Source organism: Haliotis asinina, chromosome 4 (genome assembly GCF_037392515.1).
Source record: "Haliotis asinina isolate JCU_RB_2024 chromosome 4, JCU_Hal_asi_v2, whole genome shotgun sequence".
In the NCBI taxonomy this organism is placed as follows: Eukaryota; Metazoa; Mollusca; class Gastropoda; order Lepetellida; family Haliotidae; genus Haliotis; species Haliotis asinina.
In genome coordinates this window covers 55379555-55406273 of record NC_090283.1, presented here as the reverse complement: position 1 = coordinate 55406273, position 26719 = coordinate 55379555, and the positions used below count along the sequence as shown (strand labels likewise).

General features: G+C 39.9%; 1 protein-coding gene and 1 pseudogene across 1 annotated transcript; both read right to left on the bottom strand.

The window, feature by feature from the left end:
* Window positions 1–6569: 6569 nt before the first annotated feature.
* LOC137282595 (uncharacterized) lies at window positions 6570–10364 on the bottom strand. The gene is made up of 2 exons (XM_067814367.1): window positions 10304–10364; window positions 6570–7461 (listed from the first exon to the last, which is right to left on the bottom strand). The coding sequence occupies exons 1-2, from the start codon at window positions 10314–10316 to the stop codon at window positions 6791–6793; spliced, it is 684 nt and encodes a 227-aa protein (XP_067670468.1). The 5' UTR covers window positions 10317–10364; the 3' UTR covers window positions 6570–6790.
* Window positions 10365–10963: 599 nt separating this feature from the next.
* On the bottom strand, window positions 10964–25836 carry LOC137281012 (E3 ubiquitin-protein ligase TRIM33-like; annotated as a pseudogene).
* Window positions 25837–26719: the final 883 nt, after the last annotated feature.

Here is a 26719-nt window from a genome sequence, read left to right as displayed (position 1 = left end):
TGATATTTCTTCATGTAACTAATTTCATCATCTACAAAAACCTTCACGGGGCCCTTGACACAAGACTTAGTATGAGAAGTACATGTACAGGGGATGTCAATAAGTTTTGAGCCTTGAGCATTTTTCATACCCAGGTGTCACAGCCTATGGTACGACATTGAACCTTGGGGTGTAGCTGTTGTGATATATAAGTTTTGGTATCCTACTCTCAGAAGTTATTGAACAGCTCACATTGACAGAAAGAGACCCCCCTCACGGCAGTGAAACTGCATAAATTGAGTATAGAGCAGTAATTAAGTTTTTAGTTCTTGAAGGAAACTCGGCGAAGAACATTGAAGAAAGGCTTTCAGCAGTTTATGGGAAGTCTTCCCCTTCATCTGCTACCATCAACGATGGGTCAATGAATTTAAGCATGGTAGAGAGACTCTTGAAGTTGACCCCCGTCCAGGTCGCCCAACAACAAGCACTAGTCAGGAAAACATTGACAGAGTGCATAGACTTGTGCTGGAAAATCGTCGAATCACACTCCACGAGTTAGAGGAGACCACTGGTATTTCACACGGATCCATCGAGACAATTTTTCAAGAACATCTCGTCATGTCTAAGGTGTGCGCAAGATGGGTGCCAAGAATGCTTACAGATGAAATGAAGCAAACAAGGGTCACCATAAGCAACTCCATGCTAACCAGATACAACAAGAATCCAGAAGATTTTCACTTTAGGCTAGTAACCTGTGATGAAACCTGGATCCACCACTATGATCCTGAGAGCAAAGAAGAATCCATGGAATGGAAACATGTCACTTCTCCCAGGACCAAAAAGTTCAAGGCCCCCAGATCAGTGCAGAAGGTAATGGCGACAGTCTTCTGGGATAGCAAAGGCGTCATCCACATATATTACTTACCAAAAGGAAGAACAATCAATGGGGAATATTACGCTAACTTGTTGTGGCAAGTGCGACAGTCAATCAAGCAGAAGCGCCGGGCAAGATCAGACGTGGTATTCTTCTACATCAAGACAATGCTCCAGTACACACCTCTCGCGTTGCAGCCGCTGCTGTCCAGGAATGCGGGTACGAAATCTTGCCGCATCCCCTCCACTCTCCAGACCTGGCACCAAGTGATTATCATCTGTTCCCAAATCTCAAGAAACACTTGCGTGGTCGTAGATTTCAGGATGATAATGAGCTTATTGCTGCTACTGAGGCTTGGTTTGAGGACCAAAATGGCGCCTTCTACAGAGATGGCATCAGCGCCTGGCAGAAAAGATGAAACAAGTGTCTTGACTCATGTTGAAAAATGAATGTGGTTCATACCAATATTTTGTGTTTTTCTATGCAAGGCTCAAAACTTATTGACATCCCCTCGTACATGTATATTTCTACGAAACCTACATAAAAATATATACCATTTAAATCATGCCAAGTCTAACTTTGGACAAACCTTTTTGTTCTGATAGTTCCATACAAACAGAGCGGTGTTTTGTATCTTTCATTGTATATAGAAATAGATACATAGTCTCAAAAAAAAAGAGAAAAATCTGATCCCTTTTTGCGTGCATTGAAGCAGTATTTTGCATTTGCGTTAAATTGATGAAAACAGCTGCGGGTTATGTTCACAATAAGATGCCGTATAATTATTGATCCATTCAGGAGCTTTGATCACTACTTTCATGTTCTGGCGAAAGAAACCTACTTCATATATTCGTATGTTGTTCAGATATTAGCCTGGAAATTCTTCGCTTTCACTTTCCGCGAGTGAGTGAGTTTGTGAGTGAGTGAGTTAATATTTAACGTCACATCGGCAATATTAACCTTCGCCATATCGTGACGAGAACATTTAACGATGAAAAGGACTATATGTATATTATAAAACCTGTCAACGAAGGACAGTAAATCAACCAGAATATCACAAGTAGCATTAAAACTAGCACGGAAGGTTAAAATTGATATCACTATATGGACAAGACAATATAAAAACAGATCGCCAACAGCTGCAGGTAGATCACCATACTAGGGACCATGGGGACTTACAGTACCTTTGCTACCTGCATGGACCCTAGTTGGATTTACACCTTCCCCTCAGCCGCTGGCGTTTGTTATCCAAAATTGAACTAACAAATATACTACGCTTAAAAATCCTGGTAAATTTACATTGACTTTGAACGTTTTGGGACTTACGAACCCTCTCAGGAGGACAATAATTTTACAATACTTCAACCCCCTTTGAGGGTACAGCCACTAACAATTCAAGTTACTAATCTAAACTACCAATAATTAAAATACATCTAATTACAGAACATATTACTCAAAATTCAACCAAAAAAAAAATTTCCTTTAAAAAAAAACAATAATTAAATGAGAACTAACGTTGGTAGAAAGATCCTTAACTGTGTTAACTGTAAAATACTTATCCCTTATGATGGAGAATTCAACACAGTCAAGCAGGATATGCTTAACTACGACTCTCTCATCACAAGGGATACAAAATGGAGGATTATTACCTTTCAATACGTATGCATGAGTATATCTTGTATGGCCAATACTACATCGTCGTAAAATAACTTCTTAAAATCTGGACTGACAACCCAAGTAGGTATAACCGATGTAAGGTTTTATCTCATGTAATTTATTCATACCTACTTGGGTGTCCCACTTCTTCTGCATCAGATCACGGATATAAGAGCAAATTGCTGTTTTATAGTCTGAGTATGGAATAAGAAGTGGAGTCACAGATTTGTTGAGTGCTGCAGCGGCAGCAAGATCAGCTAGTGTATTCCCTGAAATGACTACGTGGCTGGGTAACCAAAAAAAGACAATGTCGTATTGGCCAGTAGCAAGATCGTTATACATTTCAGTAATTTCAATTAAAAGTGGATGTTTACGAGAAATATTTTTAATAGCCTGAAGGCAAGAAAGAGAGTCGGAATAGATTATATACTGTTTATGTTTAGGGGGTCTTTGAATATATTTCAGAACTGTTAATATGGCGTTTGCTTCTGCAGTAAAAATAGAGTTGTTATCTGGAATTCTAAAAGAAATTGTTCTGGATCCGATGACAGTGGCACAAGCTACTGCACCACTGTCCTGTAAATAAGGGTTTGTAATTGCTATATTTAGTTTTTAATTGATTATATACATGTTTATATTGTGATTCATTAGTTTCTGATTTTGTAAATGAAGTTAATGCTAGGTCGACTTGTGGCCTAACCAACGGCCAAGGAAGAGAAGAAAGAAGATGGGAAGGAGCTATGTTTTGCAGCTCAATGCTGACAGCAGAAATAAGTGGTTTTATTCTTAAACCAAGAGGCGGAACAAGAGACGATTTCTTATTGTATAAATCCCTCATACAGAGGATCGGAAACACAGGTATATAAAGGGTTGTAATCATTGGAATATAGTTTTGTTACATACTGTAAAGCTAATTTTACACGTCGCTGCTCGACATACAGGCTGTCAACAGGTGAAGTTCAAAAGGAGCCAAGACAAAGTCTTAGACCTTGATGATGGACAGAATCTAATAGTTTTAAGTTGTTTTTGCGGACTCCACCATAGACGATGGAGCCATAATCAAGTTTAGAATGCACGAGTGATCGCTATAGATGGAGAAGGGTAGCTTGATTCCCTCCTCATTTAGAATTTAAAACCACTTTCAACAAGTCAAGTGCTTTCAGGCATTTAGTTTTAAGGGATTTAATATGTAGTAAAAACGTTAAGTGGGAATAAAAGATTAGACCCAAGAACTTCACAACTTTAATTGGCGTCCCATCTAGAGATAGTTCAGGGTCCTTATGGGGCTTGTATTTACGACACAAATGTATGCAGTTAGGTTTCGATTTAGAAAATGTAAAGCCGTTTTCAAGACACCGTTGTTAATCTTGTTTAAACTCAATTGCAGTTGTCGTTCAGTGGCATGCATATTTTTACCACGACAGGAAATACTAAAATCATCCACAAATAACAATCCATCAATTGAATCGGTCAAAACTTTTGATAAATTGTTTATCTTTATACTAAAAAGTGTGACAGACAAAATACTGCCATGTGGAACACCCTGATCCTGATTGTAATGATCAGACAAGGTAGAACCCACGCGAACCTGGAATCGTCTGCCACTTAAAAAGTTGGCTATAAATTCAGGCAAACGACCTCGCAAACCGAGGTCATGCAAATCTCTTAAAATACCATATTTCCAGGTTGTGTCATATGCCTGTTCAAGATCAGAAAAGATAAACACAGCTGGTTGTTTATTAATTAGTGCATTTTTACAAATGATTCCAAGCGCACTAGGTGCACTGATCGACAGTACTTTTGAGAAACCACACTGTATATCTGTTATGAGGTTATTTGTTTCCAAGTACCAAAACGTCGATTATTTATCATTCGTTCCATGGTTTTGCAAACACAGCTAGTTAATGAAATCGGACGATAATTGGATGGGTCGGTATGATTACATCCAGGTTTGGGTACTGGCACTTCTATAGCTTCACGCCATGAAGATGCAAAATTCCCTGACGTCCAAATATCATCATAAATATGTAAGATGACCTTTGTGGAAGTGACTATTTTCCTACTATATTAAAACCAGTCACTCCATCAGATGTACCTCCATCATCAAGGTGGAATTTTAAAAAGGCTAACTGGGGTTTATGTAAAACACTATGTGCTGCAAAACTTAAACCTGGCTGACTTATTGACGTTCCTGATGCTATTAAATGCTTTTAAGAGTAAGAGTGAGAGTGAAACAGACTATAGAAGAAGAAGAAGAAGAGGAAGAAGAAGATAGTGTATTTGTATATAAAGCCATTCGGCCTACAGTACAAAATAGTACACAGTACAGATGCGTTACCCGATCTGTATACAATATGGGTCAAAGAGGCAAATTTCACTAACAGTATGTCGGAGAATACACTTAATACAGATATAGCATAAGGGTGTTAGACATGCTACATATATGGAACATTAGATGGAGATAAAGTGGCCGGGTGTATGTGTATATAGGATGGTACATTATACAGCTGAGCTATTAGATGGAGATAAAGTGGCCGGGTGTATGTGTATATAGGATGGTACATCATACAGCTGAGCTATTAGATGGAGATAAAGTGGCCGGGTGTATGTGTATATAGGATGGTACATCATACAGCTGAGCTATCAGATGTGTACATACCACAAATCAAGGAGACCATGCTGTTAACACTATGTCACAGGGTAAACGTATTTTAAATATTTCACAGAGTTGTTTATATATTAAATATCCCAGAAGTATACATAGGCTTCAGGCAAAGACATATTTCCCACTTAATGAATATAGAATTATTCATCAGCAACATTTTCACTGACAGCATCCAAACCTTTTCTGGTTTGACTGCGTACCGAATATTTTACGCCCTGGTCTAAATATTACAAACATACCAATATATGAAATATGATATAGTATGGTTGAATGGGTATACAACAAGGGTAGAAATAGAATGTGCTAACACTACTATACTGAATAAACATATTTCAAATATTTCACAGGGTTGTTTATTTTCTTGGTATTTGAAGATGTACAGAGATTTTGAATCGAAATATAATGGCCACTTGATTGTCTTTGGAATTAGGCGTTGGCGAAGGCTATCATAGAACTTGCAGTTGTATATAACATGTACTTCGCCTTCAATAGCTTTACAATGCTTACATAATACAACACTATCATTAACACTAGCCAGGCCTTTTCTCATTAACTGAATGCCAAGTATATTACATCCTGGTATAAACATTGTAAAGATTCGTTTATTTTTTTACTAATGTTAGACAAAAGATATTTTTCACAGTTCAACAAAGATCTACGAGAGTAATAGAAACACAGTGAGTTGTGTTCATGAAGGGATGAGTGTCACTCTTGGTAGAGAGAATAATTAAGTCTTTCAACAAATTTACAAATAAATATTTTTGAATCACCAACAGATTGTGTGTTCCATACAATTCCAAACCCATAGCTGAACAACAAATGCTGAACATGACTTACCCATGTTGGTCGTTTTCTAGATCCAATTGGCAGTAAAAACTGATAACATTGATAAGGTTATCTATCAGGGTGCATGTGTAATAATCTTAGCCAGTATTTAATACATTTTACAAAGTAAACATGGGACAAAGGGAGTTGACTGCTTTCCCCATAAGCAACAGCATTTGGAGATCTATAACCAATTTGTAGCATGAATTTGCAGTAAACATGAAAGGGGGTGGGGCGGAGGCATACACTTTAATATCTAAGTTTGTTTCTAGTGGACTTGTACATACCTCAAACAGACAATATGTTTCTTGCATATTGCGAATTGTACCAAGGTGCAAAGTCAAACGAATTATGGATCGTGAGGTTGGAACTAGCAGACCAGCAGAGGTTTACAGATATTATGTAGAAAAATAAAACATAACAAACAGCTGCATATATATCAATATCCTGGTGGGGCTCTCTGTCCTCACTTTTTGATATCCCTTCGTAATGTGTACTGCATGGATGGAAATTGTAGACAGCGTTAACATAATAGAAACATTTCAACAGCAACATGAGGAGACTAGCAGTATTCAGGGAGGAGCATTTTGCTTGGACGAAGCCTCATGTTGATATCGTTGGTACATATCTCCATGTGTTCCTACTCATCACCATGGCCACCGGTGTCATAACATGGCAACACGACAGTGTCTTATAACTAGAGCTTTCTTCTCCTCTGTCATGTTGATATCGGTGGTACAGACGTATCTCTGTGTGTTCATACTCACCACCATTGCCTTTAGCATGCAACGTCACGACAGTGCCTCGACAATCATTGCTTTCTTCTCCTCTGTCATGTTGATGTCGCTGCCCACTACGAGTCTCATGCTGACTGTACCACAGAAAAGCATCTGAAGGAAACTCTGATGTACCCCGAACATCGGCCACAAGAGTTGACCGGAGTCTACATTGTCTAACGTTGACATGACTTTCATTTCCTTCACGTCAGTGAAGACAATCTTCTTCTTGGCGTCATCATAGACAACACCGTAGTGTAGGATGTCTGATGACCCTGCTGTGTTGGGGATGGTGTCAGGTAGATGTAACACTTCCTTTCCCTCCTTGTTGATTTTCCTGCATATACCCTTGTGAGTAGTACAGTAGCCGACGGTCATACTGTAGGCATGAGGACGAAGGGCTACGCAGTAATCATTGTCCATCTCTTCCTCAGCACAGACACCAACCTCCAGGATGATGGAGTTCTCTATGAGTCCTTTGTACTGTCCGACCCTGGTCTCCGTCTCCCAGTACTGGGGACAACCATCTCGGGCGAGGGGTACAGTACTGCATGTCCCCAAGTACTTCTTCAGTCTCCCTTCCCTTGCAGGTCTGGTGTACGGCGTCCCGTTGACCAGGTCTCCCTCCGTGTTGATGCTGGTGCGGGCAAGGTTTACTTTATCTGTGTCATACTTCAGATGTATACCTGCAACGCATAAATGTGAATTAGATGCTCATGATGTCAATCACTAGATTGACGCTGTCGTATTGCAGAATACAACGTTAAACGACAAACAAAAGTGGAAAACCAAATTTCCGAACAACCTTCTAAAACCCCAAGATCGTGAACATCAGTTTCAATCGATGATTGTTTATGCATCGGATTTGGATTCGAACCTTAGACCTTCTGATCGGAAGTCGGATGACCCCGTCAGCAAGCTGTCATCTGTATATTGCTTCAAGCCCAGCCACATAACATTCGAAGAACTGAATGCAACATTCCCTGATTCGGAAAGGAGGCACAGTAGGTACCCAGTCAAGCAGTATGTTGATACTTGAGGACTATTTAAATGTCATCGCCACAGAACATCCATGTAAATATATGTTGTTATGTGGACACCTAAATACTCGTCTCAAGGACTTTTTGGACTATATTCCAGATGATTCTTTGCATTTTTATGTAAGATTCTTTCGATTACCCTAGTGACCGGTTTGATATGCCTAGGTCATCTAAGGACGTACCTGCCCGAAATAATTATGGTATTAAGCTAGTCGAACTGTGCCGGGCACTTGGTTGTCATACGTTAAATGGTAGACTTTTTCATGATACAACAGGAGAATACTTGTATTGTCCATAACGGCTGCAGTGTAGTGGATTATATGATATCATCATCATCATCCCTTTTTCCACATATAACAGATTTTGGAGTGGGCTCTTATGACATGTCATGTCACTTTCCAATTAGTTGCTCTTTGGATATCAGGTCCAAACTGGATATTCTACAACAATTCTTCCCCAACCACCCCACATGGAAGCACTATGGAGTATGGATGCAAATAACATTTTTTAACAAATCTGACGAAAATGTTGCAAAATTTGATAAATGAAAACATGGAAACTTCGCTATCACCTCTGACTTACATGATTCAAAAAAGATGAATACACAACGCCCACGGTTGGATCATAAACTTGAAGTTTTTAAACATCAGAAATATTCAGCTGTTAAAGCCCTCAGAGACGAGAACACTGACATCAATATGTACAAGAAATGCAAGCACTGATTCAAAAATACTTTTGCTGAGAAGAAAGAATTGTATTTAGGTAACTGGTAGCACTGGAGTGGAGCTAATAGCACAGGAACAGAACTGCTAGGTCAGTAATGACACTGCTAGCACAGGAATGGACCTGATAGCACTGGAATGTGACTGATAGCTCAGGAATGGAACTGATAGCACAGTAATGGAACTGAAAACACTGGACTGCAACTGATAGCATAGGAATGGAACTGATAACACAGGAATGGAACTGATAGCTAAGTAGTGGAGCTGCTAACTCGGGAATGGAACTGATAGCACAGGAATGCAACTGAGAGCACAGGAGTGGAACTGAAAGCACAGTAATGGCACTGATAACACAGGAATGGAAGTGATACCACAGGAAGGCAAATGAGAGCACAGGAATAGAACAGAAAGAGCTAGAAAATGGAACTGACTAGTTGTGATTAATGTTACTTAGAAGGTGGTGTAACCGAGGGGCATTCTCTGTACACAACAAGTACCAGCATTCCATATATACGCACCGCCAAAGAAACGCATCATCAATATCTACTGTAAATCCGCAGTGTCCAATAAGTCTCTGATACGGAATTGATTCCGTTAATACTGGTATTCAGGGAAAAAGAAAATGTTTACCACTGACGCAGGATACATGACGTCACACATCTCTAAAATGTGAACTCAGTGGGTTTACATTTTATCTGTGCAGAGACATGTCGTGAAGGTAGAATTGCATTCGTTGCATGATGCTCCTGCTCTTCCGATGCTACTTAACGTCTGCATCGGCATTTTCATGCCACAGTGAGAATGCCACGTGTAAGTGCTAACAAACGTCAGAGATAGTTAAAGGCAGGGTGGAGCATCCAACGCGGTGCCATGCGTCATGGAACACATGAGTCTACCATCTACAGCAACAATACTGTACGTCGCCGTCTCACTCAGGCTGATTTGCTTTGCCGTCGACCATACGTTGGTTCACGTTTGACGCCACGACATAGACTTGGCGCAGTGGACAGTGGCGAACCACCGTCTTCTCTGATGAAAGTCGCTTTTGAATCGATACCGCAAAAGGCAGAGTGAGAATATGGCGTCGTCGAGGTGAAAGATTCTCATAATCCCGTGTTTTGGAGAGAGATCGATGAGAAGGGTCTTCCCTCATGTCTTGGTTTGCCATAAGCTGTGGAAGTTACTTTCATGTAACAGTTGGCCAAGTCGTGGTAGGGATGTTGCTGCGCATCGCTACATCGCTTCATCGCTATATAGCTACATCGCTACATAGCTACATAGCTACATCGCTACATCGCTACAGAGCTATCAAGTGGCGGAGACCTTGGAAAATGCTTGCTTCGTTCCTTTGACACAGGATTACAAACACTGAGGATACATATTAAAGAACCGTGGTGATCCTGGTTGGAGGTGGTCTTTAGAGACCCGTGCTTGTCGTAAGAGGCGACCTTCAAGATCGGCTGGTCAGTCTCGCTGACTTGGTTGCCACACATCATCATATCCCATTTGCGTAGATCGATGATCATGCTGTTGATCACAGGATTGTAGGTCCAAACCGCTGCCATGTAGTTGGAGTAATGCATACTGCAGTGTTAGACAACAAAAACCCAGATCCTTGCACGCATATGATTAGCCAAACAGGTGCATTAGCGGAATATTCAACTACGGAATACTTTGGAATGGTAAATGTAGCCGAACCCTGGGAGCAATAGGTTTGTTCATCGTAGTTTAAACATACATGATAAATGGATAAATTATGAACGTACATTTCAGCACCATCGACTTGTCCACGGCATCTGGTTTCGGGAGGTAAACGTCGCATTCATTGAGCAGCCCTGCAACATCAACACACTCATCGCTATGATCAAACAGGAGTTTCATATCTTGTAGTGAATGTCAACGAGAAAGCAAAAATACAGGCCACTATTTTAGTGTGAGAACCTGGACATAGTTATCTGAACGAAGAAAGTACAGAAACAAAAGTGACTGGCGTTTACCAAGCAGGAAACGGGTGGTTTCTGAGGCTCTCTTTATGATGTCATCGAAAGTCTGAAAAATTAATCATAATACGTAGGTAGGCATGTCGGTAAATATGGGGAGGAATGAAGTAGGTGCTAAGCAGGGACAGAAATATCTAAAATGTTTTAATTTAACTTGACAAAGAACACACGATGCAGCGAATATATTTTATCTGCTTCCATAGCGATGTTTCTGGATTCCTATACACAGGTCTGATGTATGGTCGCTATAATCTTATAACTGAGACATTGTTATCCATAAAGAGTGAACACTTTGTCCCTACTTCTGAAAACGGATTCCAAATCTTGGTTCAGATCGTTGTCTTACGGTTTAATTAGTATTAATAAATTTAATACTCTGTAATACAAACACTCCCATGTGCTCATGTGGGGTTGTGGTACAATGTATTATACCAAACTCACGTTCTCATATTTGATTTTCATCTCACCCACGAAGTCATGTTCAGTTTGAGTTTTCTTGTCTGAAACAAAACAATGATCAGATGCTTGATTGGCGTTTAGAATTATGGCATGGACTTACAACTTCTTTACTATTTACAACACAAAGTTCCTGGGCTACTTCTTGCCCCTTCATCGGGTGCTGAAGTATTCAAGGTTTCCGTTTGTCAGAGCTCGCTGTACGACGGAGGACGCTGCACGACGTGTTTGCAACGATTAGAACACAAAGTTCCTGGGCTACTTCTTGCCCCTTCATCGGGTGCTGAAGTATTCAAGGTTTCCGTTTGTCAGAGCTCGCAGTACGACGGAGGACGCTGCACGACGTGTTTGCAACGATTAGAACACTAAGTTCCTGGGCTACTTCTTGCCCCTTCATCGGGTGCTGAAGTATTCAAGGTTTCCGTTTGTCAGAGCTCGCAGTACGACGGAGGACGCTGCACGACGTGTTTGCAACGATTAGAACACTAAGTTCCTGGGCTACTTCTTGCCCCTTCATCGGGTGCTGAAGTATTCAAGGTTTCCGTTTGTCAGAGCTCGCTGTACGACGGAGGACGCTGCACGACGTGTTTGCAACGATTAGAACACTAAGTTCCTGGGCTACTTCTTGCCCCTTCATCGGGTGCTGAAGTATTCAAGGTTTCCGTTTGTCAGAGCTCGCTGTACGACGGAGGACGCTGCACGACGTGTTTGCAACGATTAGAACACAAAGTTCCAGGGCTACTTCTTGCCCCTTCATCGGGTGCTGAAGTATTCAAGGTTTCCGTTTGTCAGAGCTCGCTGTACGACGGAGGACGCTGCACGACGTGTTTGCAACGATTAGAACACAAAGTTCCTGGGCTACTTCTTGCCCCTCCATCATGTGATGATGCAGAGGCAGGAAGTAACCCAGAATCTCCGTGTTGTAAATATTAAAGACGCTGTAAATCCATACCGTTGTCATACAACACAATGATGTAAATAAAGGCGTCAAAACCTTTATGCATCCATAAGAATGAATAGATGCTTCGTCTGTTACACCGCATCATAAATACTGCAACTGTTAGGGGCGAGACATCTCGACTATAAAGTTTCAAATATATTATGAGCACGCGTTACTGTTTCTTAAGAACGAGTATTGTCAGTATCTAACACAAATCGGCAGTGTAGACAATGACATTGCGTCAATAATTACCCATGCTTTAAGTAATATATTAGTTGTTTTCGAGCAGGAAACTCGAGTTACTGAGAAAGGAGTGTGAGGTGTTAAGTACAAAGTCTAGTATTCGCTGATCCGAGATCTGAACCCAAAAATGGCAAATGTAAACTGACATGGCCCATATGGCCTAAAGACCTAAGGTCTAGATTGACCCAAAGTACCCAAATGCAACATGATACATTCTAGATCTAGTACCCGAAAAGTTCCGGGATCTGTTATTTCCTGAGAAAGTGTTATGATTTGTTATCTCAAAACACAACACATTTTCCCTCTGACCACAATCTAAATGGCAGTGTGCATGTATAATAATTGAGTGTCTGTAAAAAGTTATACATGTAATAAAAGAGAGTGCTCTGGTCTCTCATATAAGTACCTCTTGCGTGTTCTTCTGCCATGTCCTTGGTTACGATGGTCCCAAATCCTGTTATGTTTGATCTCAGCTTTGACAAACCGTTGGTGTTGAAGACAATTGCGGGTATGTCCTGTGTTGGAGTCTCAGCCTTGTCAAGGTAAGCCCGAGTTGGATCCCCTACAGAACTCTCCAACTCCACAAGGTCTGACTGTGAGGCATAAATTAGAACCTTGGTGATGTAGTCTAAAACCTCAGAGCATTTCTTCGAAGCTTCTTCACATATGTTTAACTGAGAACGGAGTCTTGTCTTGGTCGCCGTTATCTGACCGTCAAGGTCGGTCAGAACTTCCTTCTCTCTTTGATCAAGTTGTGATCTCAGAGATCTGAAAGTATGGCCAATGTTTTCTTTCAGTGTGTTGTGCGTTGCATCTCTGATTTCGGTCTGTCGTCAGATATTCTGAATGTTGGACTGTTGGCGAGCTTGTAATGTTGCCAGCTCAGTTTTGTGTTGGTCCATCTGGTTAAGGATATTTTCTGCTACCACATCTAACTTCTCAACTTCATGATCTGCGTGATCTTCAATTCTGCATCTTCCACAAATCAGAATTTCGCATCTCCTATCAAAAAGATAAAGAGAATCAGGGCTGTGGACACTGCAAGGGGTTGGAGTGTTTGAGACAACTGGTTTAAAGTCGCTGAGGTTTTGAAGTGCATGCTTTCTGGTAACTGTGAAGTTACTGTGATAATTCTGGCAGAAGTCACAGAGGAACTCTTCACACTCCTGACACCAACACACAGCCTGGTTGCCGTCATCTTCATGTGTACAGAGAAGGTCTGTGGGGCGATGTTGGACTGTCAGGTGGAATATTTCCCTCTGTCTCACTGCATCCTTCTTGAGTCTTGTATCTGTGAGGTTGACCTCCCTCTGACACGTAAAGCATGATATCACACCACCAGCTGCAGATGTGACACACGTGTCACACACGTGTAGTACGTAGGGAGCGGGACCCTTCAGGGTAAACTGCTGATGACAGACAAAACACTTGGGGAAGACCATTCTGGAAGACAGTAAACTTTAATGAGTGATCTCTGTGGGTCATATTCCGTTTGCGGGAATATGGGTAGTTTGCAAAGCAACATAAAATCAGTATCCAAAGAACGCTTAACAAGCATCTCAATTTTATACCGAACGTTAACTCTAGAAAGTTTAAAAGCGTCATTCTAACCCTCCTTTCTGCCCCAAACTAGAAATATTCGGGCCCTACCATCGTCTATCTATCTTGTTGCTTTGTGCAGTTAGTGTCACTTAATCTTAAACACTGAGCTTTGTAATCTGCAATTATACCCGTCTATATTTCAAGTAACCATCTATAGATATTTGACTTCGTAACAACATCTGTTACTGTGGTTATTGTGATTTGTGATTTCCGATCGAAAGTTTTCGTTCCTATATTTTCTAAATTGATTGTAAAATGTACCCTAAGGCCGATATAACATTTTGTAAAAACCTATTCTAAGTTCTAGTGCCTTTGTTATGAGAGTGTGTTTTGTTAATTGAGATGTAGTATTGATTAACTATTGATTGTCTTTCAGACAATTAAGTATTTTAGGCCAAACGACGCATAGTACAGTTACATTTTTTTCAAAATATGCATACCTATCACGTTTTACCTCTAAAAATAAACACATTTTTCAGAAAACATGCAACGGTGATAATAACATCTTCATTCTTAGAATTTAAAATATTTATCATAGAATGTTAATCCTTATACCCTGTACATAAGTTTGGAAGATATTTATTTCGCAGGTTTCAGTAGTGCTTGCACACAAATAACACATGATATTCATCATCGACCTCATTGCTATTACATTTTACACATAAAATTTCAGTTGAATTTAAATTGTCACATTTACGTTCAGACTGTACACTGAAATCATGCAAGGAGATTCTGCATTAACAGAAAGATTCTCAAAGATTTGTCATGTAATACAGTTAAATATTTTTCTGGCTCTCTTCAACAAGAGCATAGTAGGAAAGATATTTAGATGCCAATCTTGGAAATATATGTCTATTAGTCTTTGTTTATAAATTACATCAAACAGCGTTTTATCACCGACATCCTGTGATATCCAAACATAAGAAAACCCACACTTAAAAAGAATATTTCTGCTATCAGACACCCAACTGTTCTTACCTTTACCATCTTATTGTTGTAACATGCGATAACATTGATATGAGTATCTATAAGCATCCATACGTAATAACTTTATCCAATAGTTGACTGCTCTTAATTGTGTTGAAACAAAAATAGAATATCTGCCTGTATCGCCAAGAATCGCTCTGTTGGAAGCATATTAAACTACACCTAAGTATTTCTTAAAACGTAAAGCTTGAATTGTTTCCTATTGAGTCATGGTATTTTACACCCACAATTTCAGAACTATATAATAGAATGGGTGCAAATATCACCGATCCTAAGAACTTATAATATAAAACTACCTTCATAGACGTATTACCGTATGTCCATTTTTCAGATCTATTTACAATACTACCATTTCTAAAAACAATGACATTTGATTTATTTATCTAAGTTCACCGTTAAGCCCCATTTGGCACAATAAGACTGTAATGCATTTAATTGTTTCTGTAAGCCACTAACTGAATAAGACAACGAAGCAATATAATCTGCAAAAAGAAGAAGCATTATATCTATAATTTCCTGAGAAACAAATACGCCATGATCACATTTATTACAAATTTCAGGTAAAGTTCATTGATGAAAAGTATAAATAACACTGGGCTAAGGACACAACCTTGTCTGACACCACTAGAAGTTGTAAAACAATCAGTAATACCTTTGTTCTGATACATGCTTTAACTAATGCATACATATTCTTTAATGTAATCGCTTCTTTTCCTTTTAAGCCTTTTAAGCCATATCCTGATACGTTTTTCAAGTATAGCAGAATATAGTTTACCGGTGACATTTAATATCGATAGACCCCTATAATTGCTGGGTTCCAATTTGCTTCCAGAAATTATCATTCCTATATTCCATGCAATTGGAAATACACCAGTATCCAGAATCGTATTTAACAGTAGTTTAATATACGGAATTATAAACTGACATATACTCTTCAGGAATTCGGGTGATATTCCATCCATAGCTGGAGCTTTACTAACTTTAAGTTCATTCAGTGCTTGTTTAATCTCGTGTTCACTGATTTCACCTGCCAAGAGTTGATCCGTAAAAGGAAAGTCATTACAATCTGAGCACGAGTGAGAATCTAATTACTAATCTAGATACTAATTTATCAAATTCACTCATCTTTGTTGTTTCTCTTGGGTTTAGAAGACCCTGAAAGTATTTGTACCACACTTCGGGTACTACATCATTTCCACTAGCATAGCCCTTCTACTGCGAACATACAAATCAATAAGATCAGCGAACAAATCAGGAGATGTGATAGAGTACTGGTAAACACATATAAGATGATCCACGACCTGACAAATGCATACTTGGGAACGATCCACTTGAAACAAGAGGGAGACAGGTTGTCTGATAAATATCGAGAAGTTCATTTTCCCCGTGCGTTTCACGCATGAATTGTTACAGCACACTCGATTTGGGAACAGGTACAATCCAAACGAATTGAATCAACACAATATACTGAGCAAATATGTTTAGGACCACCGATCCATTTCACGAGGCAAATGACATTTTCCTGGTTTTTTTAACAAATTGTTGAATATCTAAAATGCTTGTCAATGCCCCAATCATCTATTTGTCTTCGTCTTAACTAAAGGTTAGCGTGGAATATCAGTATCTTATGCCTGAAATTGCAGTCTTATCATTCGAAGGAATATGTGGTGTTGTTTTAATGGGTAAAGTTGACTTTTCGTCTGCTAAATATTAAATAGATAATAACTACATATAGTTAATTGTGTTTCATTTAACTTTTTAACATGTTAACAGTTATCTGTTACTGAATGGTGGTGGCTAAATCAGAGTAGCAAGGGGGAAATATTTTTATCCCATAATTTTGTTCCTATTTCTCTGTACGGGCTGATTTTCGTCCATAATTCTGCTGGTGATCGACCGGGAATACATGTCTTGGAAATTTATATAACCGGTTCCAGAGAAATGATTAGTATTCAAACAATATTTCCAAATTTCTGTCATATTTTTATTATGGTCACCAAAATTGAGTACAGAAAACTGAAAATACCTTTAGACATTGATAAGTCAGTGAGAAATATCTTTGTACACAAATTTGTCGGTTTGGGGATTACTGAGTACCAGACTCAGAAGATTTATCAGTGACTAAAAAAATATAAAATACATACAACTCACCAAAGATTACTCTTTTTGTATGAATAAGTATGGGAACAATAAAAACCTGATAAGGTATGTGTCAATTATTATACAAGACACAACAATGCTAGAAAATTAGGCGAACTTACTAATTATACAAGACACAATAATGCTGGAAAATTAGGCGGACTTACTGATTTATGCTTTAATTATCACTCTCTGAATCAGTCTCAGTGTCTGAATCACTTGCAAGTCTTAAGTCAATCACTAGTCTGTCAATTTCCCTTTCTACTGCGATTTCGCGTTGCCAGTAACCATCTTCAATTGTTTTAACATGTTTACAACATTCCGACCATTCTTTTGCACCCATTGCAGACATCCTTTCATTTATGGCAACTCTTAAGGAACTTTTTGTGAACTGCAAGTTTTGTGAAGCGACATAATTTTTCACATTTGCCCAAATTAACTCAATCGGGTTCTGCGTGGTATGGAGGGAGACGTAGTACATCATGACCATGTTGCTTCAACGTCGTGTCTACTCTGTGGTTAGGGCCCGATTTGTTGGATTTTGCAAGAAACAATAGTTCGGCTTTAAGCATTTTCTCATGAAATGAGATATTGTGCCTTTGTAGCCACGCTTTTATGTCATCTTTTCTGTTGGCGGTTGTCGGACATTTGTCCACTTGCTTGCTATGATATGGTGCATTATCCATAACGATGACAGAGTGCAGTGGGAGGTTTGGGATCAACTTTTCCTGCAGCCATTTGGAAACATTTTCAAAGTTCATCTTGTCATGATAGTCTGCTGATTTGAGTTTGGAATCAAAAACAAGCAAAGCATTTGGAACAAAACCGTTTTCACCCCCTGCATGAACCACAATAAGCCGAGGTCCGGTGCCAGACGGAGGTTGAACCCCATTTATTACGACTTCACCCACAAGTTGCCAACACTTTCGGACAATGTGGTGTACATGCAACCATGTTTCATCGATAAAGATGAGTGTTCGATTTTCTTCTCTGTATTTCTTTATTGCACGCAAGTATTGCAAACGCTTGGAAACAATGTCCTTACGTTCCATTAAAAGTTTACGGTTTGACTGCGTTTTTCGCCACCTAAAACCCATGTCTTTGAGATTTTTTCGAAAACTTTCCTTAGAACCCTTGTAGTTCAACTGGCACTTTGCCATATCATACATCGTATCCAGAGTGGGTAGTTTTTACGCCATATAAACTTTGTACAAATTGACGGACTGCACACCGGTCGAAATCATCAAGTTTGTAACTGCAAGTTTTGGGTTTGCGCAACTTGCTGGGACTGATAAATGTAGGTCCACTCGCACTCCTACCACCTTCTGCCTTAATGCGATTTAAACTGAGAGTCCAGTAGCAAGGCTACTTTGTAAAAGAGAATCTGCTTTGGTTGCACAATTTTTGTCCATATACATGATAACATTGTATGCTATGTCCATTGCCTGAGAATGAACTATTTGCCCATGTTTTCCTAACTTGGACATTTTTTACTACAACTGCAATCTGTTTAACAGTATTGTGACAGGTGTAAAACACTAGCGAGACAGGTGTTACACAGTAGCGAGACAGGTGTTAATCAGTAGCGGTGTTGATTTCATATCACGGTTAGCAAGTATTGCACGTGCATAATCGTCAAGCTACCTGTAGCAGCCAAGTGTACTCGCCCAATTCGTTGTACCGCCTCTCTTGTCACAAATGCGTTTAGTGCGCAGGATCATCTAATATGTGTCTAGCAGTAGTCAACAGTACTACACCCAGTGTGTGAAACGAACGTAAAATCACCCACATTATCACCATCAAATCTCCATTTACAATATGGACAGCTGACAATTTACACATATCTAACAGGGATCTACCAAAGTTATTAACGAATTTATCACATGATTTTCTACTCCAACAGCAGTTACCAGATCTGTAGCCTTGGCCGACGGGTAAATATTTTGCTTCATCGTCCTTGCATTGAAATCCCCACTGATAATGAAGTAACAGTTATCTCCAAAGTCATTCATGATTTGACTGAGTTGATCTTGCAACTTGTCTATGCCACAAGACCCCCCATTGTGGTAGCCAGGAGAGTGCTCAGGATGGATGTATACAAATACCAGGAACAGGTGGGAGGATACCTGCTCATTTGTACATCTCAAAAATAGAGTATTTTCCCACTGGCAGTAAACTCTTTCAAGATAGGAAGACATACTTTTGTTGATAAGAGCAATACCACCTGAAAAGCATCCTTTGTTTCCAGAACGTCTAGCATTGCGGACAAAGCTATCATATTCATTAACGACAGTCTGCAGCTCAGTTAATGAATCAGTGGACATTGTTTCAAGTAAACAAAATATATCAAACTGTTGACAAAAACCAATGAATTCAGTAACTTTTGCTTTAAGGCCATGTATGTTCCATGTGCATATTTTGATCATTTCATTTTTCGTTGTTTTACCGCAGACAGTATGTAAGTCTGCTGCAGTATCCCGAGACATCAATGTATCAGTTCCTCAGGTAGAAACATGTACAGGTAACTGAGTAGAAATAGCTGTGTGGTAATCCTGCCCCCTGGTGGTACACGTATTTGCATTCTATTAGTCTTTTGAATATTCAAAACCTGTTTTGGGTGAACTGGAGTCCTGGCCTGAATCCTATTTTGGAGAGACAGATTCTACGACAGCTTCTGCAAGATGTGATTTATGAGAAACCCATCCATGTCTCTGGCCTGCTTGTCTAATGTCTTTCATCTCATAATCGAACATATGGACAGAACCATCTATTACTAGCTTGTCGTAGCTCAGGTGGGCCAACTTTTCATTACTGCGGGTCACAAAAGTTTAGAGCGCTAAGCATGATTTGAATTCGAATCTTGAGGTTAGGTTATGTAATTTCACAAGCTACGCTGAGAATTGCAAAAGTGATTATTGTGATTTGCAAGCCCTGATTGACCATTGCAATCTCTTTTCAATATTTTCCAAATTCATGGATACCTATACCTATATTTAATCTCGTTTAAATCTCTAAGGTGTTATCAGATACAGAAAGCAGATCATGTATTTCAAATTAGCATTGTCCGTGTGCCCAACTATTCAAAAAAGACGTATCACTGTATCCTCAACACAATGTCTTGTTGAGCTAGTTTCTGTGTAGAATAATATCTAGGCTCTGACATTCACACATTTTCAGAACAAATCATTTCTAAATTATATTGATTCCCAAATGATATTATTATTAAAAACAATAAGAGTGCTCGGAGACTTATTTAGGAAAGCAGGAACCCGTGAAGATTCGGGTTACAAAAAGTCGCAAGAGTCGACTGACGGGATTGGGTGGTGTCGACTGGCTGACACGTTACTGTATTCAAATTCCTTAGATGCTCATGCTGTCGATCACTGCATTATCTACTCCAGACTCGATCATTTGCAAACTATCGCCATGTAGCGGGAATATTGCTGATCACAGAGTCATATTACAGGGGTTCTTGACCACGTGCCCCTAAGGGCTTATTTAGGCTCAATTCCGGCCCTAGCAGCAGTAAAAATAGCGAGGGTCGCGCCAAAGACATCATTCGATGTCCCAACAACATTAGGAGCCTTAAGAGCATGTGATCCTCAGAACTGACACTAGTCTATTGTATTGTATGAGAGACAAGGCAGTGATTTCAAATAGAAACGTAACTCAGACGCTATGTATTGCTTTATGTCATCGAAATACTGGGCCACGGACAACATACCCGCGTTCTAACCACAGGACACAGAGACGAGGCGGTTCGTTGATAACGTTAGATCCCTTGTTGTATATACCCATACCACTTGTACCCCTGCACTGCAGTCTTTTTCACCACGATCACAACGATCAGAGAGCTATTCATTTCCATGCTTTCCACAACTGCGCATTATTAGCTGGTAGGACTTTGCATACAGTGCACTTTTGACTAAAGCGATACAACAAAGGCTCGTGGGTGCACGATACAGCAGAGTGACTGTGAGTCATGGCGAGTCGGCCACCATCGTGAAACGAAAGTAAAAATTTGTTATTAGTAGTGCAAATAACCAGGATTTACCACGGTATGAGTTCCGCCCGTACCCCCACCACAACCAAAAGCCAAAATTAAAAACTGACATTCATACATTCAATAACCTAGAATGGGTAAAATGCAATCAATGAACCCAGGCTATTTCAGTGATCAAATATTACATCCGGGAAGGTGGACATATTCGATGTATAAAGAGCGGGGTACGGGCTTAACTCTTTCCTTTACAACATGCGAACATGGTATCGTGGCATACACTAGCAGATGTTGGATCAGACAGATAGACAGGTACATCGCACCTACCTGGACAAATAACTTCCTTTTCTGTGACACAGAGTTCACTGACACGTAACAGGAAAAATACTCGAAGTGTCATCTATCCAGTTCGTGTTTGCAGCGATATTGCCTGACTGCATATCCGTACTCTTTATGATTATCGAGTAACACTTGGTAGTTGGGGAGGGAGGCGAGGTATTGGGGATATACTCAGCTTGATTATGTGCATGTATCGTTCATCATTTTGTGGAAACAAGTACGTAGACACCCTTAACCATCCTCTTCCTGCACAAGAGGACTGTGGGTGAGACGAATCTCATTTGTGACAACATATATTAGCCATTAGAAAGGCCACATACACATGTGCAATGCATAATCCTACAGGAACGATATGCACTGTAACTAGAACATAACAATACTGTGCTACGTCGCTTAACCGCTACTTTCACATGATTTGCATGCATATTGTATTGTATAAAAATAATTTTTTCATTTTGAAAATGCGTGTGAGGGAATTTCTATCTTTACAGACAATATGTAATATTTGTCTTGTATAGTGGGCAAACAAACACCAAAGGAACCTCATCTTCTAAAACGCTGGAGCGGTGGGGTAGACACAAGGCTAAGGTGTTCGCTCGTCACGCCGAAGATCCGGGTTCGATTTCCCACATGGGTACAATGTGTGAAGCCCATTTCTGGTGTCACCCACCGCGATATTGCTGGAATATTGCTGGGATATTGCTAACAACGGCGTAAAACCATACGTACTCACACTAACGTTGTATTGTAAAATGGACAAAATTATAAATGTCCCCAGGTATTATTTTTCTTCCTGGTATCCTTCATATTTAATTCACCTGATCGTAGAATTGATAAAAATCTTTTTAAGTCTCTGGTGTAGAAAGTTGACAAAATATGATTCCACATTAAACGTACATTGCACACATCACTACAACTCTAGAAGAGAATATTCATTTGACATAGAAAATATACACTAGATGTTACGATCGTTAAGTTTTTCAGAAAACTGGTTAACAAATAAATCAGTGTTAATAATGTAAAATCCCACGTAAAAGTTAAAATCAGAAATATAAATTAATTTCGTCACTTCAGTAACCCGGGTACTTTCATCCATCATTTTTAATATAATATGTTTTTATATATGTTTTTAATATATGTTTGTTTTGGATATCTAGCTTTTTCGTTCGCTTTGCTGCTCAGGACTAGTCACTTCCCACTCGCAATCGCCAAAATGCTGTTCTTAAACAACAATTAATATCAACATAAAATGTCGACTGAGTAATGAATTTACTAAGACTGTCCAATAAATTGTCGGTGGATGCCCTTCCTTGGCACAAACAGCATATCTGAAAAGACATGATGACATGGTTCGCTGCTTCTAATATCGTCTTTGCCATGCCTGTACCTTTTGCTCCGAGGTCCATCCATGGTACGACAATGAACATATCTAGAGCGTCATGGCGAAAATGACGCTTTCAAACTTCTGTGGAATGGGCCTATGTACAGTCTTAGAATAATTCCTGCCAACAAACCTATTCTTGTCCTTATTGATAAAACCAATGAACTTTTTTTTATATCATTGAATATTCTATCCCCTTTGACAGCAACGTGATTGACAAGATTCAGGAACAGCATGCTAAATATGCGGACCTCGCCTTCGAAATGTTTCCAATGTCTGTCGCCCGTCTCCCCATTGTTCTCGGTGCCCTTGGTTTGGTACCTCCTGATCTCTTGACACAGATCAGGAGAGTGCCCGGGTTCTCCACCGGGGGCACAGCCCTTCTGACAGTCTGTGTAACGCAGACGGCTGCGGTGTTGGGAGTCTGCATATTCTCCGGAAAATTCTTGATGGGTTTGACTTGGCAGCGTTTCCTGGGAGAAGTCCCATTCGCTGTCTGGGCTGCGTGTAGAGGGGGCAAGGGCCCAGAGCTGATGATGAGCCTTACCAACTTGACTGTGCTAGAATCACCCGAACCCTCTCTACTGCATATTTATCTTAATCTGTAAAACATTAATACTTAACACAACTTATTTGAGTTACAAGAAATATAATGACGATCGCATTCAGACAAAACAGCTTCGTTTGTTGTGGCAATACCAAGACATTTTACAGCATTTTACATGAAATATGTCTTGTGTTATCCTCTCATGAAGCTCCCATATTTATGAGCAACATAATAAAATGGGGTTATTTGTCTATCAAACATTTGAAAAAAAACGTGTGAGAAAGATTTTTTTTCCATTTGTGATGAAGCTATTTAACCGGAAGAACGGCTTTATTAACTTTATGAACGAGAGTCTGGACTGTTTAGCTCAAGACAATGTGGCGGAAAAACAAAATGCCCATATACTTCACATATTTAAACATCCAGTTTTCGGTCTTCTTTAATATAAATCCGTTGCAAAAAACACAATTATAAATATTTTTTCTATATGCCCCATTTTGTGCAAAATTTGGTTACAATATTAATGTTCCTTTGTAAACCTATAACAATGACAGTGTCGCACACCACTCAAGGAATTGAAATATTCTTAAATACTATTTGACAGTTACAAAACAACTTCCGGCGATGACCATCCAGTCCACCATTGTATCTGTACAATGGTGAATAACTTAATATTAAGGACTTTCTAAAACAGAAAGTGGTGCCATAACTGTTAACCTACGTCTGTATTGCCAGTATACTATTGGTACCACAACGTCACATGACAGTTGACTCATAATGATCTCAGACCCGTTTAGGTTCGAGTCAGGATAGTGGCTTTCAGTTACCATTGCTTGTCGTAAGAGGCGACTAACGGGATCAGGTGATTCACACACGCCATCGGTTTCCAGTTGCACAGATAGATGCTCAGGCTGTTGATCACTGGATTGTCTGGTCCAGACTCGATTATTTACAAACCGCCGACAAAAAGCTTGAATACTGCTAAGTGCTGCATAACCTACACTCACTCACTCTTGTCAAGACTCGATTAACTATCAACATTAACTAACAACTATCAACATGGTAGCTAATGTGCCTGTGTAGTAACATTCAAAGCACAGAGTTGCCCCACAACATGGTAATCATAATGAGTTCACCTCCTGTGCTGCCGGTATTGTATTTCCACATTTACTTACTGGTGTGGTTGTGCCAAAGATGGATATCAGACTTACTTCACAATTATCTAACTGGATTGCCTGGTCCGACAATCATTTGATTGTCTGGTTTGTTTCCAGGCGCACGGTTGGAGTACTAAAGGCGTTAGGCAAATACTTTGATTTTAGGCAAGTTTGTGAATGACAGGTGGTTCGTGGAAGACAGGACGTGATTACACTTTTCGTGAACATCTGGTGTTATCTCACTGTTTTTCAACGATTCATTCATAAACTGTTCAGTGCTCTGTTCTCGTTTACCTACATTTAATGTGATCCTCGGGACCGGTTGTTTTCTGGAGTTCAACTGATATTATATGTTTTATTTGAAACATGTAGATAAAACTATTCTGTTGATTGAAGGTGCCATCATGAAATACACCGTGTAGAGCGTCAAAGTCAAGATTGATTAGAGAGGAATTGTTCAATTTTCTAATATTATTCCAAAGTATCACCAAACTACGGTCAGTTGATTGTATGTGTCCTTCATCTAAAGAGCTTCGTCCAACACAGTTGGGATGAGATGACAACGACGTCACCGAGTCTGACAACCCGAACCTGTTAGTCAAACTTAGGCAGGGTTGCAGAAAATCTGCAGAAAACCGGAACCTTTACCAATGAACTAACGTATTACTGTAGTTGCTGTTGCAGAGATTTGGTCATATGTATAACAACGAAATGTAGCCATGGAATGGTTATAGTAATCAATGCATCAGATGATACAAGCCTTTGCAGTGATACAGTATGTCTTGATAGACCAAATTGACACAACCACCAGCAAACGACATAAGCAAGGCATGACACTGACGTGACCCAGGCTGTGAGGCCCACACTCTGCTGGAAGTGCTCTAGCAGAACAACCTGGAACATCCCACCCATGTAAGTTGGGTCCGCTTCAAGGATGTACCACTACAAGAGAAGAGCACTGATGCATAGATAACTGATGTTTTGTGAAGTAGTTTCATTTCACCACACAATACTTTAGAACACACAATATCACCCTGAGAACGTGAGAACACTAATACTCACAATGTAGACTAGCCTCTATTGACAAGTGTATTGATGAGCAATGTCTAGCAGCTGTTGAAGTGCAGGCGGGGAGCTGCTTGCAATAGTGGTGTTGTCTTTTAGGAGTTGACCTGGATAATGACCCCACGGTAGTTAAGACCATACCCGGAGCTATCCAGTTGAAAGATGAGGTCATTTATATATATAGTAAACAGACAGGCTGAGAGAACGCGTCCCTGGCCTACTTCTTGCTTGACTGGAAAGCTGTTCGATTCACAGCCGGAAAATGTTACATATTATTTCATTGAATATACCCACATCGTGAAGCTTACAGAAGAGACCACCAAGCCAGACCCTATCAAATGCCTTGGCATTATCCAAAAAGGCACAATACACAGGTGACTGTCTTTCAATAAACTATGCAATGTTCTCACGAAGACTGAGGCAGGCTGTCTCTGCTCCAGCATTTCTGCGGAATCCAAACTGCAGATGGTGTGGGGATTCGTTTTCATCATTTTTCAATTCTACATAGCAATAGTCGCTCGAGCAATTTACTCAACACAGAAGTTAACGTGATTACCCTATAATGGTTAACATCTGATTTGCTTTGAACAATTTGCTTTTACCAACGTAATATGAGGTTGGTATACACTCATATTTCATAATTGCATTAAACAGGATTGTAATATGTTTGAACAGTGAACGTCCTGTTCGTTTAACATGTTCATTTGTAAGACAGTCTGGTCCCTGCGATTTGTATGGTTTTAAAGCTCTTACAACAGACCAGAGCGCCTCGTCTGGCGTAAATGGCTTTTCAAGCGCTGACGTTTCTGTATCTGACGTTATTCCACTGTAGGACCTTTCAATACTAGTCATTTTATCACGCACCATGGAGACGAACTGTTCATCGAAGTTTCCAGGCGTCTCAGGTGTTGCAAGTGTTATAAAGTGAGAACTGAAGACAGAACAGATACCCTCTGGTGTTTCATATTTAGTCACCAGAGATAAGACATTTCGTCAGCGCCGTGGTTCTAGAGAGTTTCCGTGTAGTTATATAATATTCATTCATGTCCAGTTCTCCAGACTTGGATATTTCCTTAAGTTTATCTTAAGTTAGACGTTGCTTTGAGCGTCGATGCTTCCGAAAATCTCGTTTTGCGTCCTTGTACCTGAAGCAGGATGCATCTTCTCTACTGTGGCGTTTACCAGTCTCACACCATTGTCGCCGGCAAGACTTCATTTCGTTTTATAGTATATCTTGTCCTGTATGGCTTGAGATAGGGACGAAAACGTGAACAGGGGATACTGAGGTTAGCTGTTCACTACCATGTCGTTATAGGCGTTGGTGTT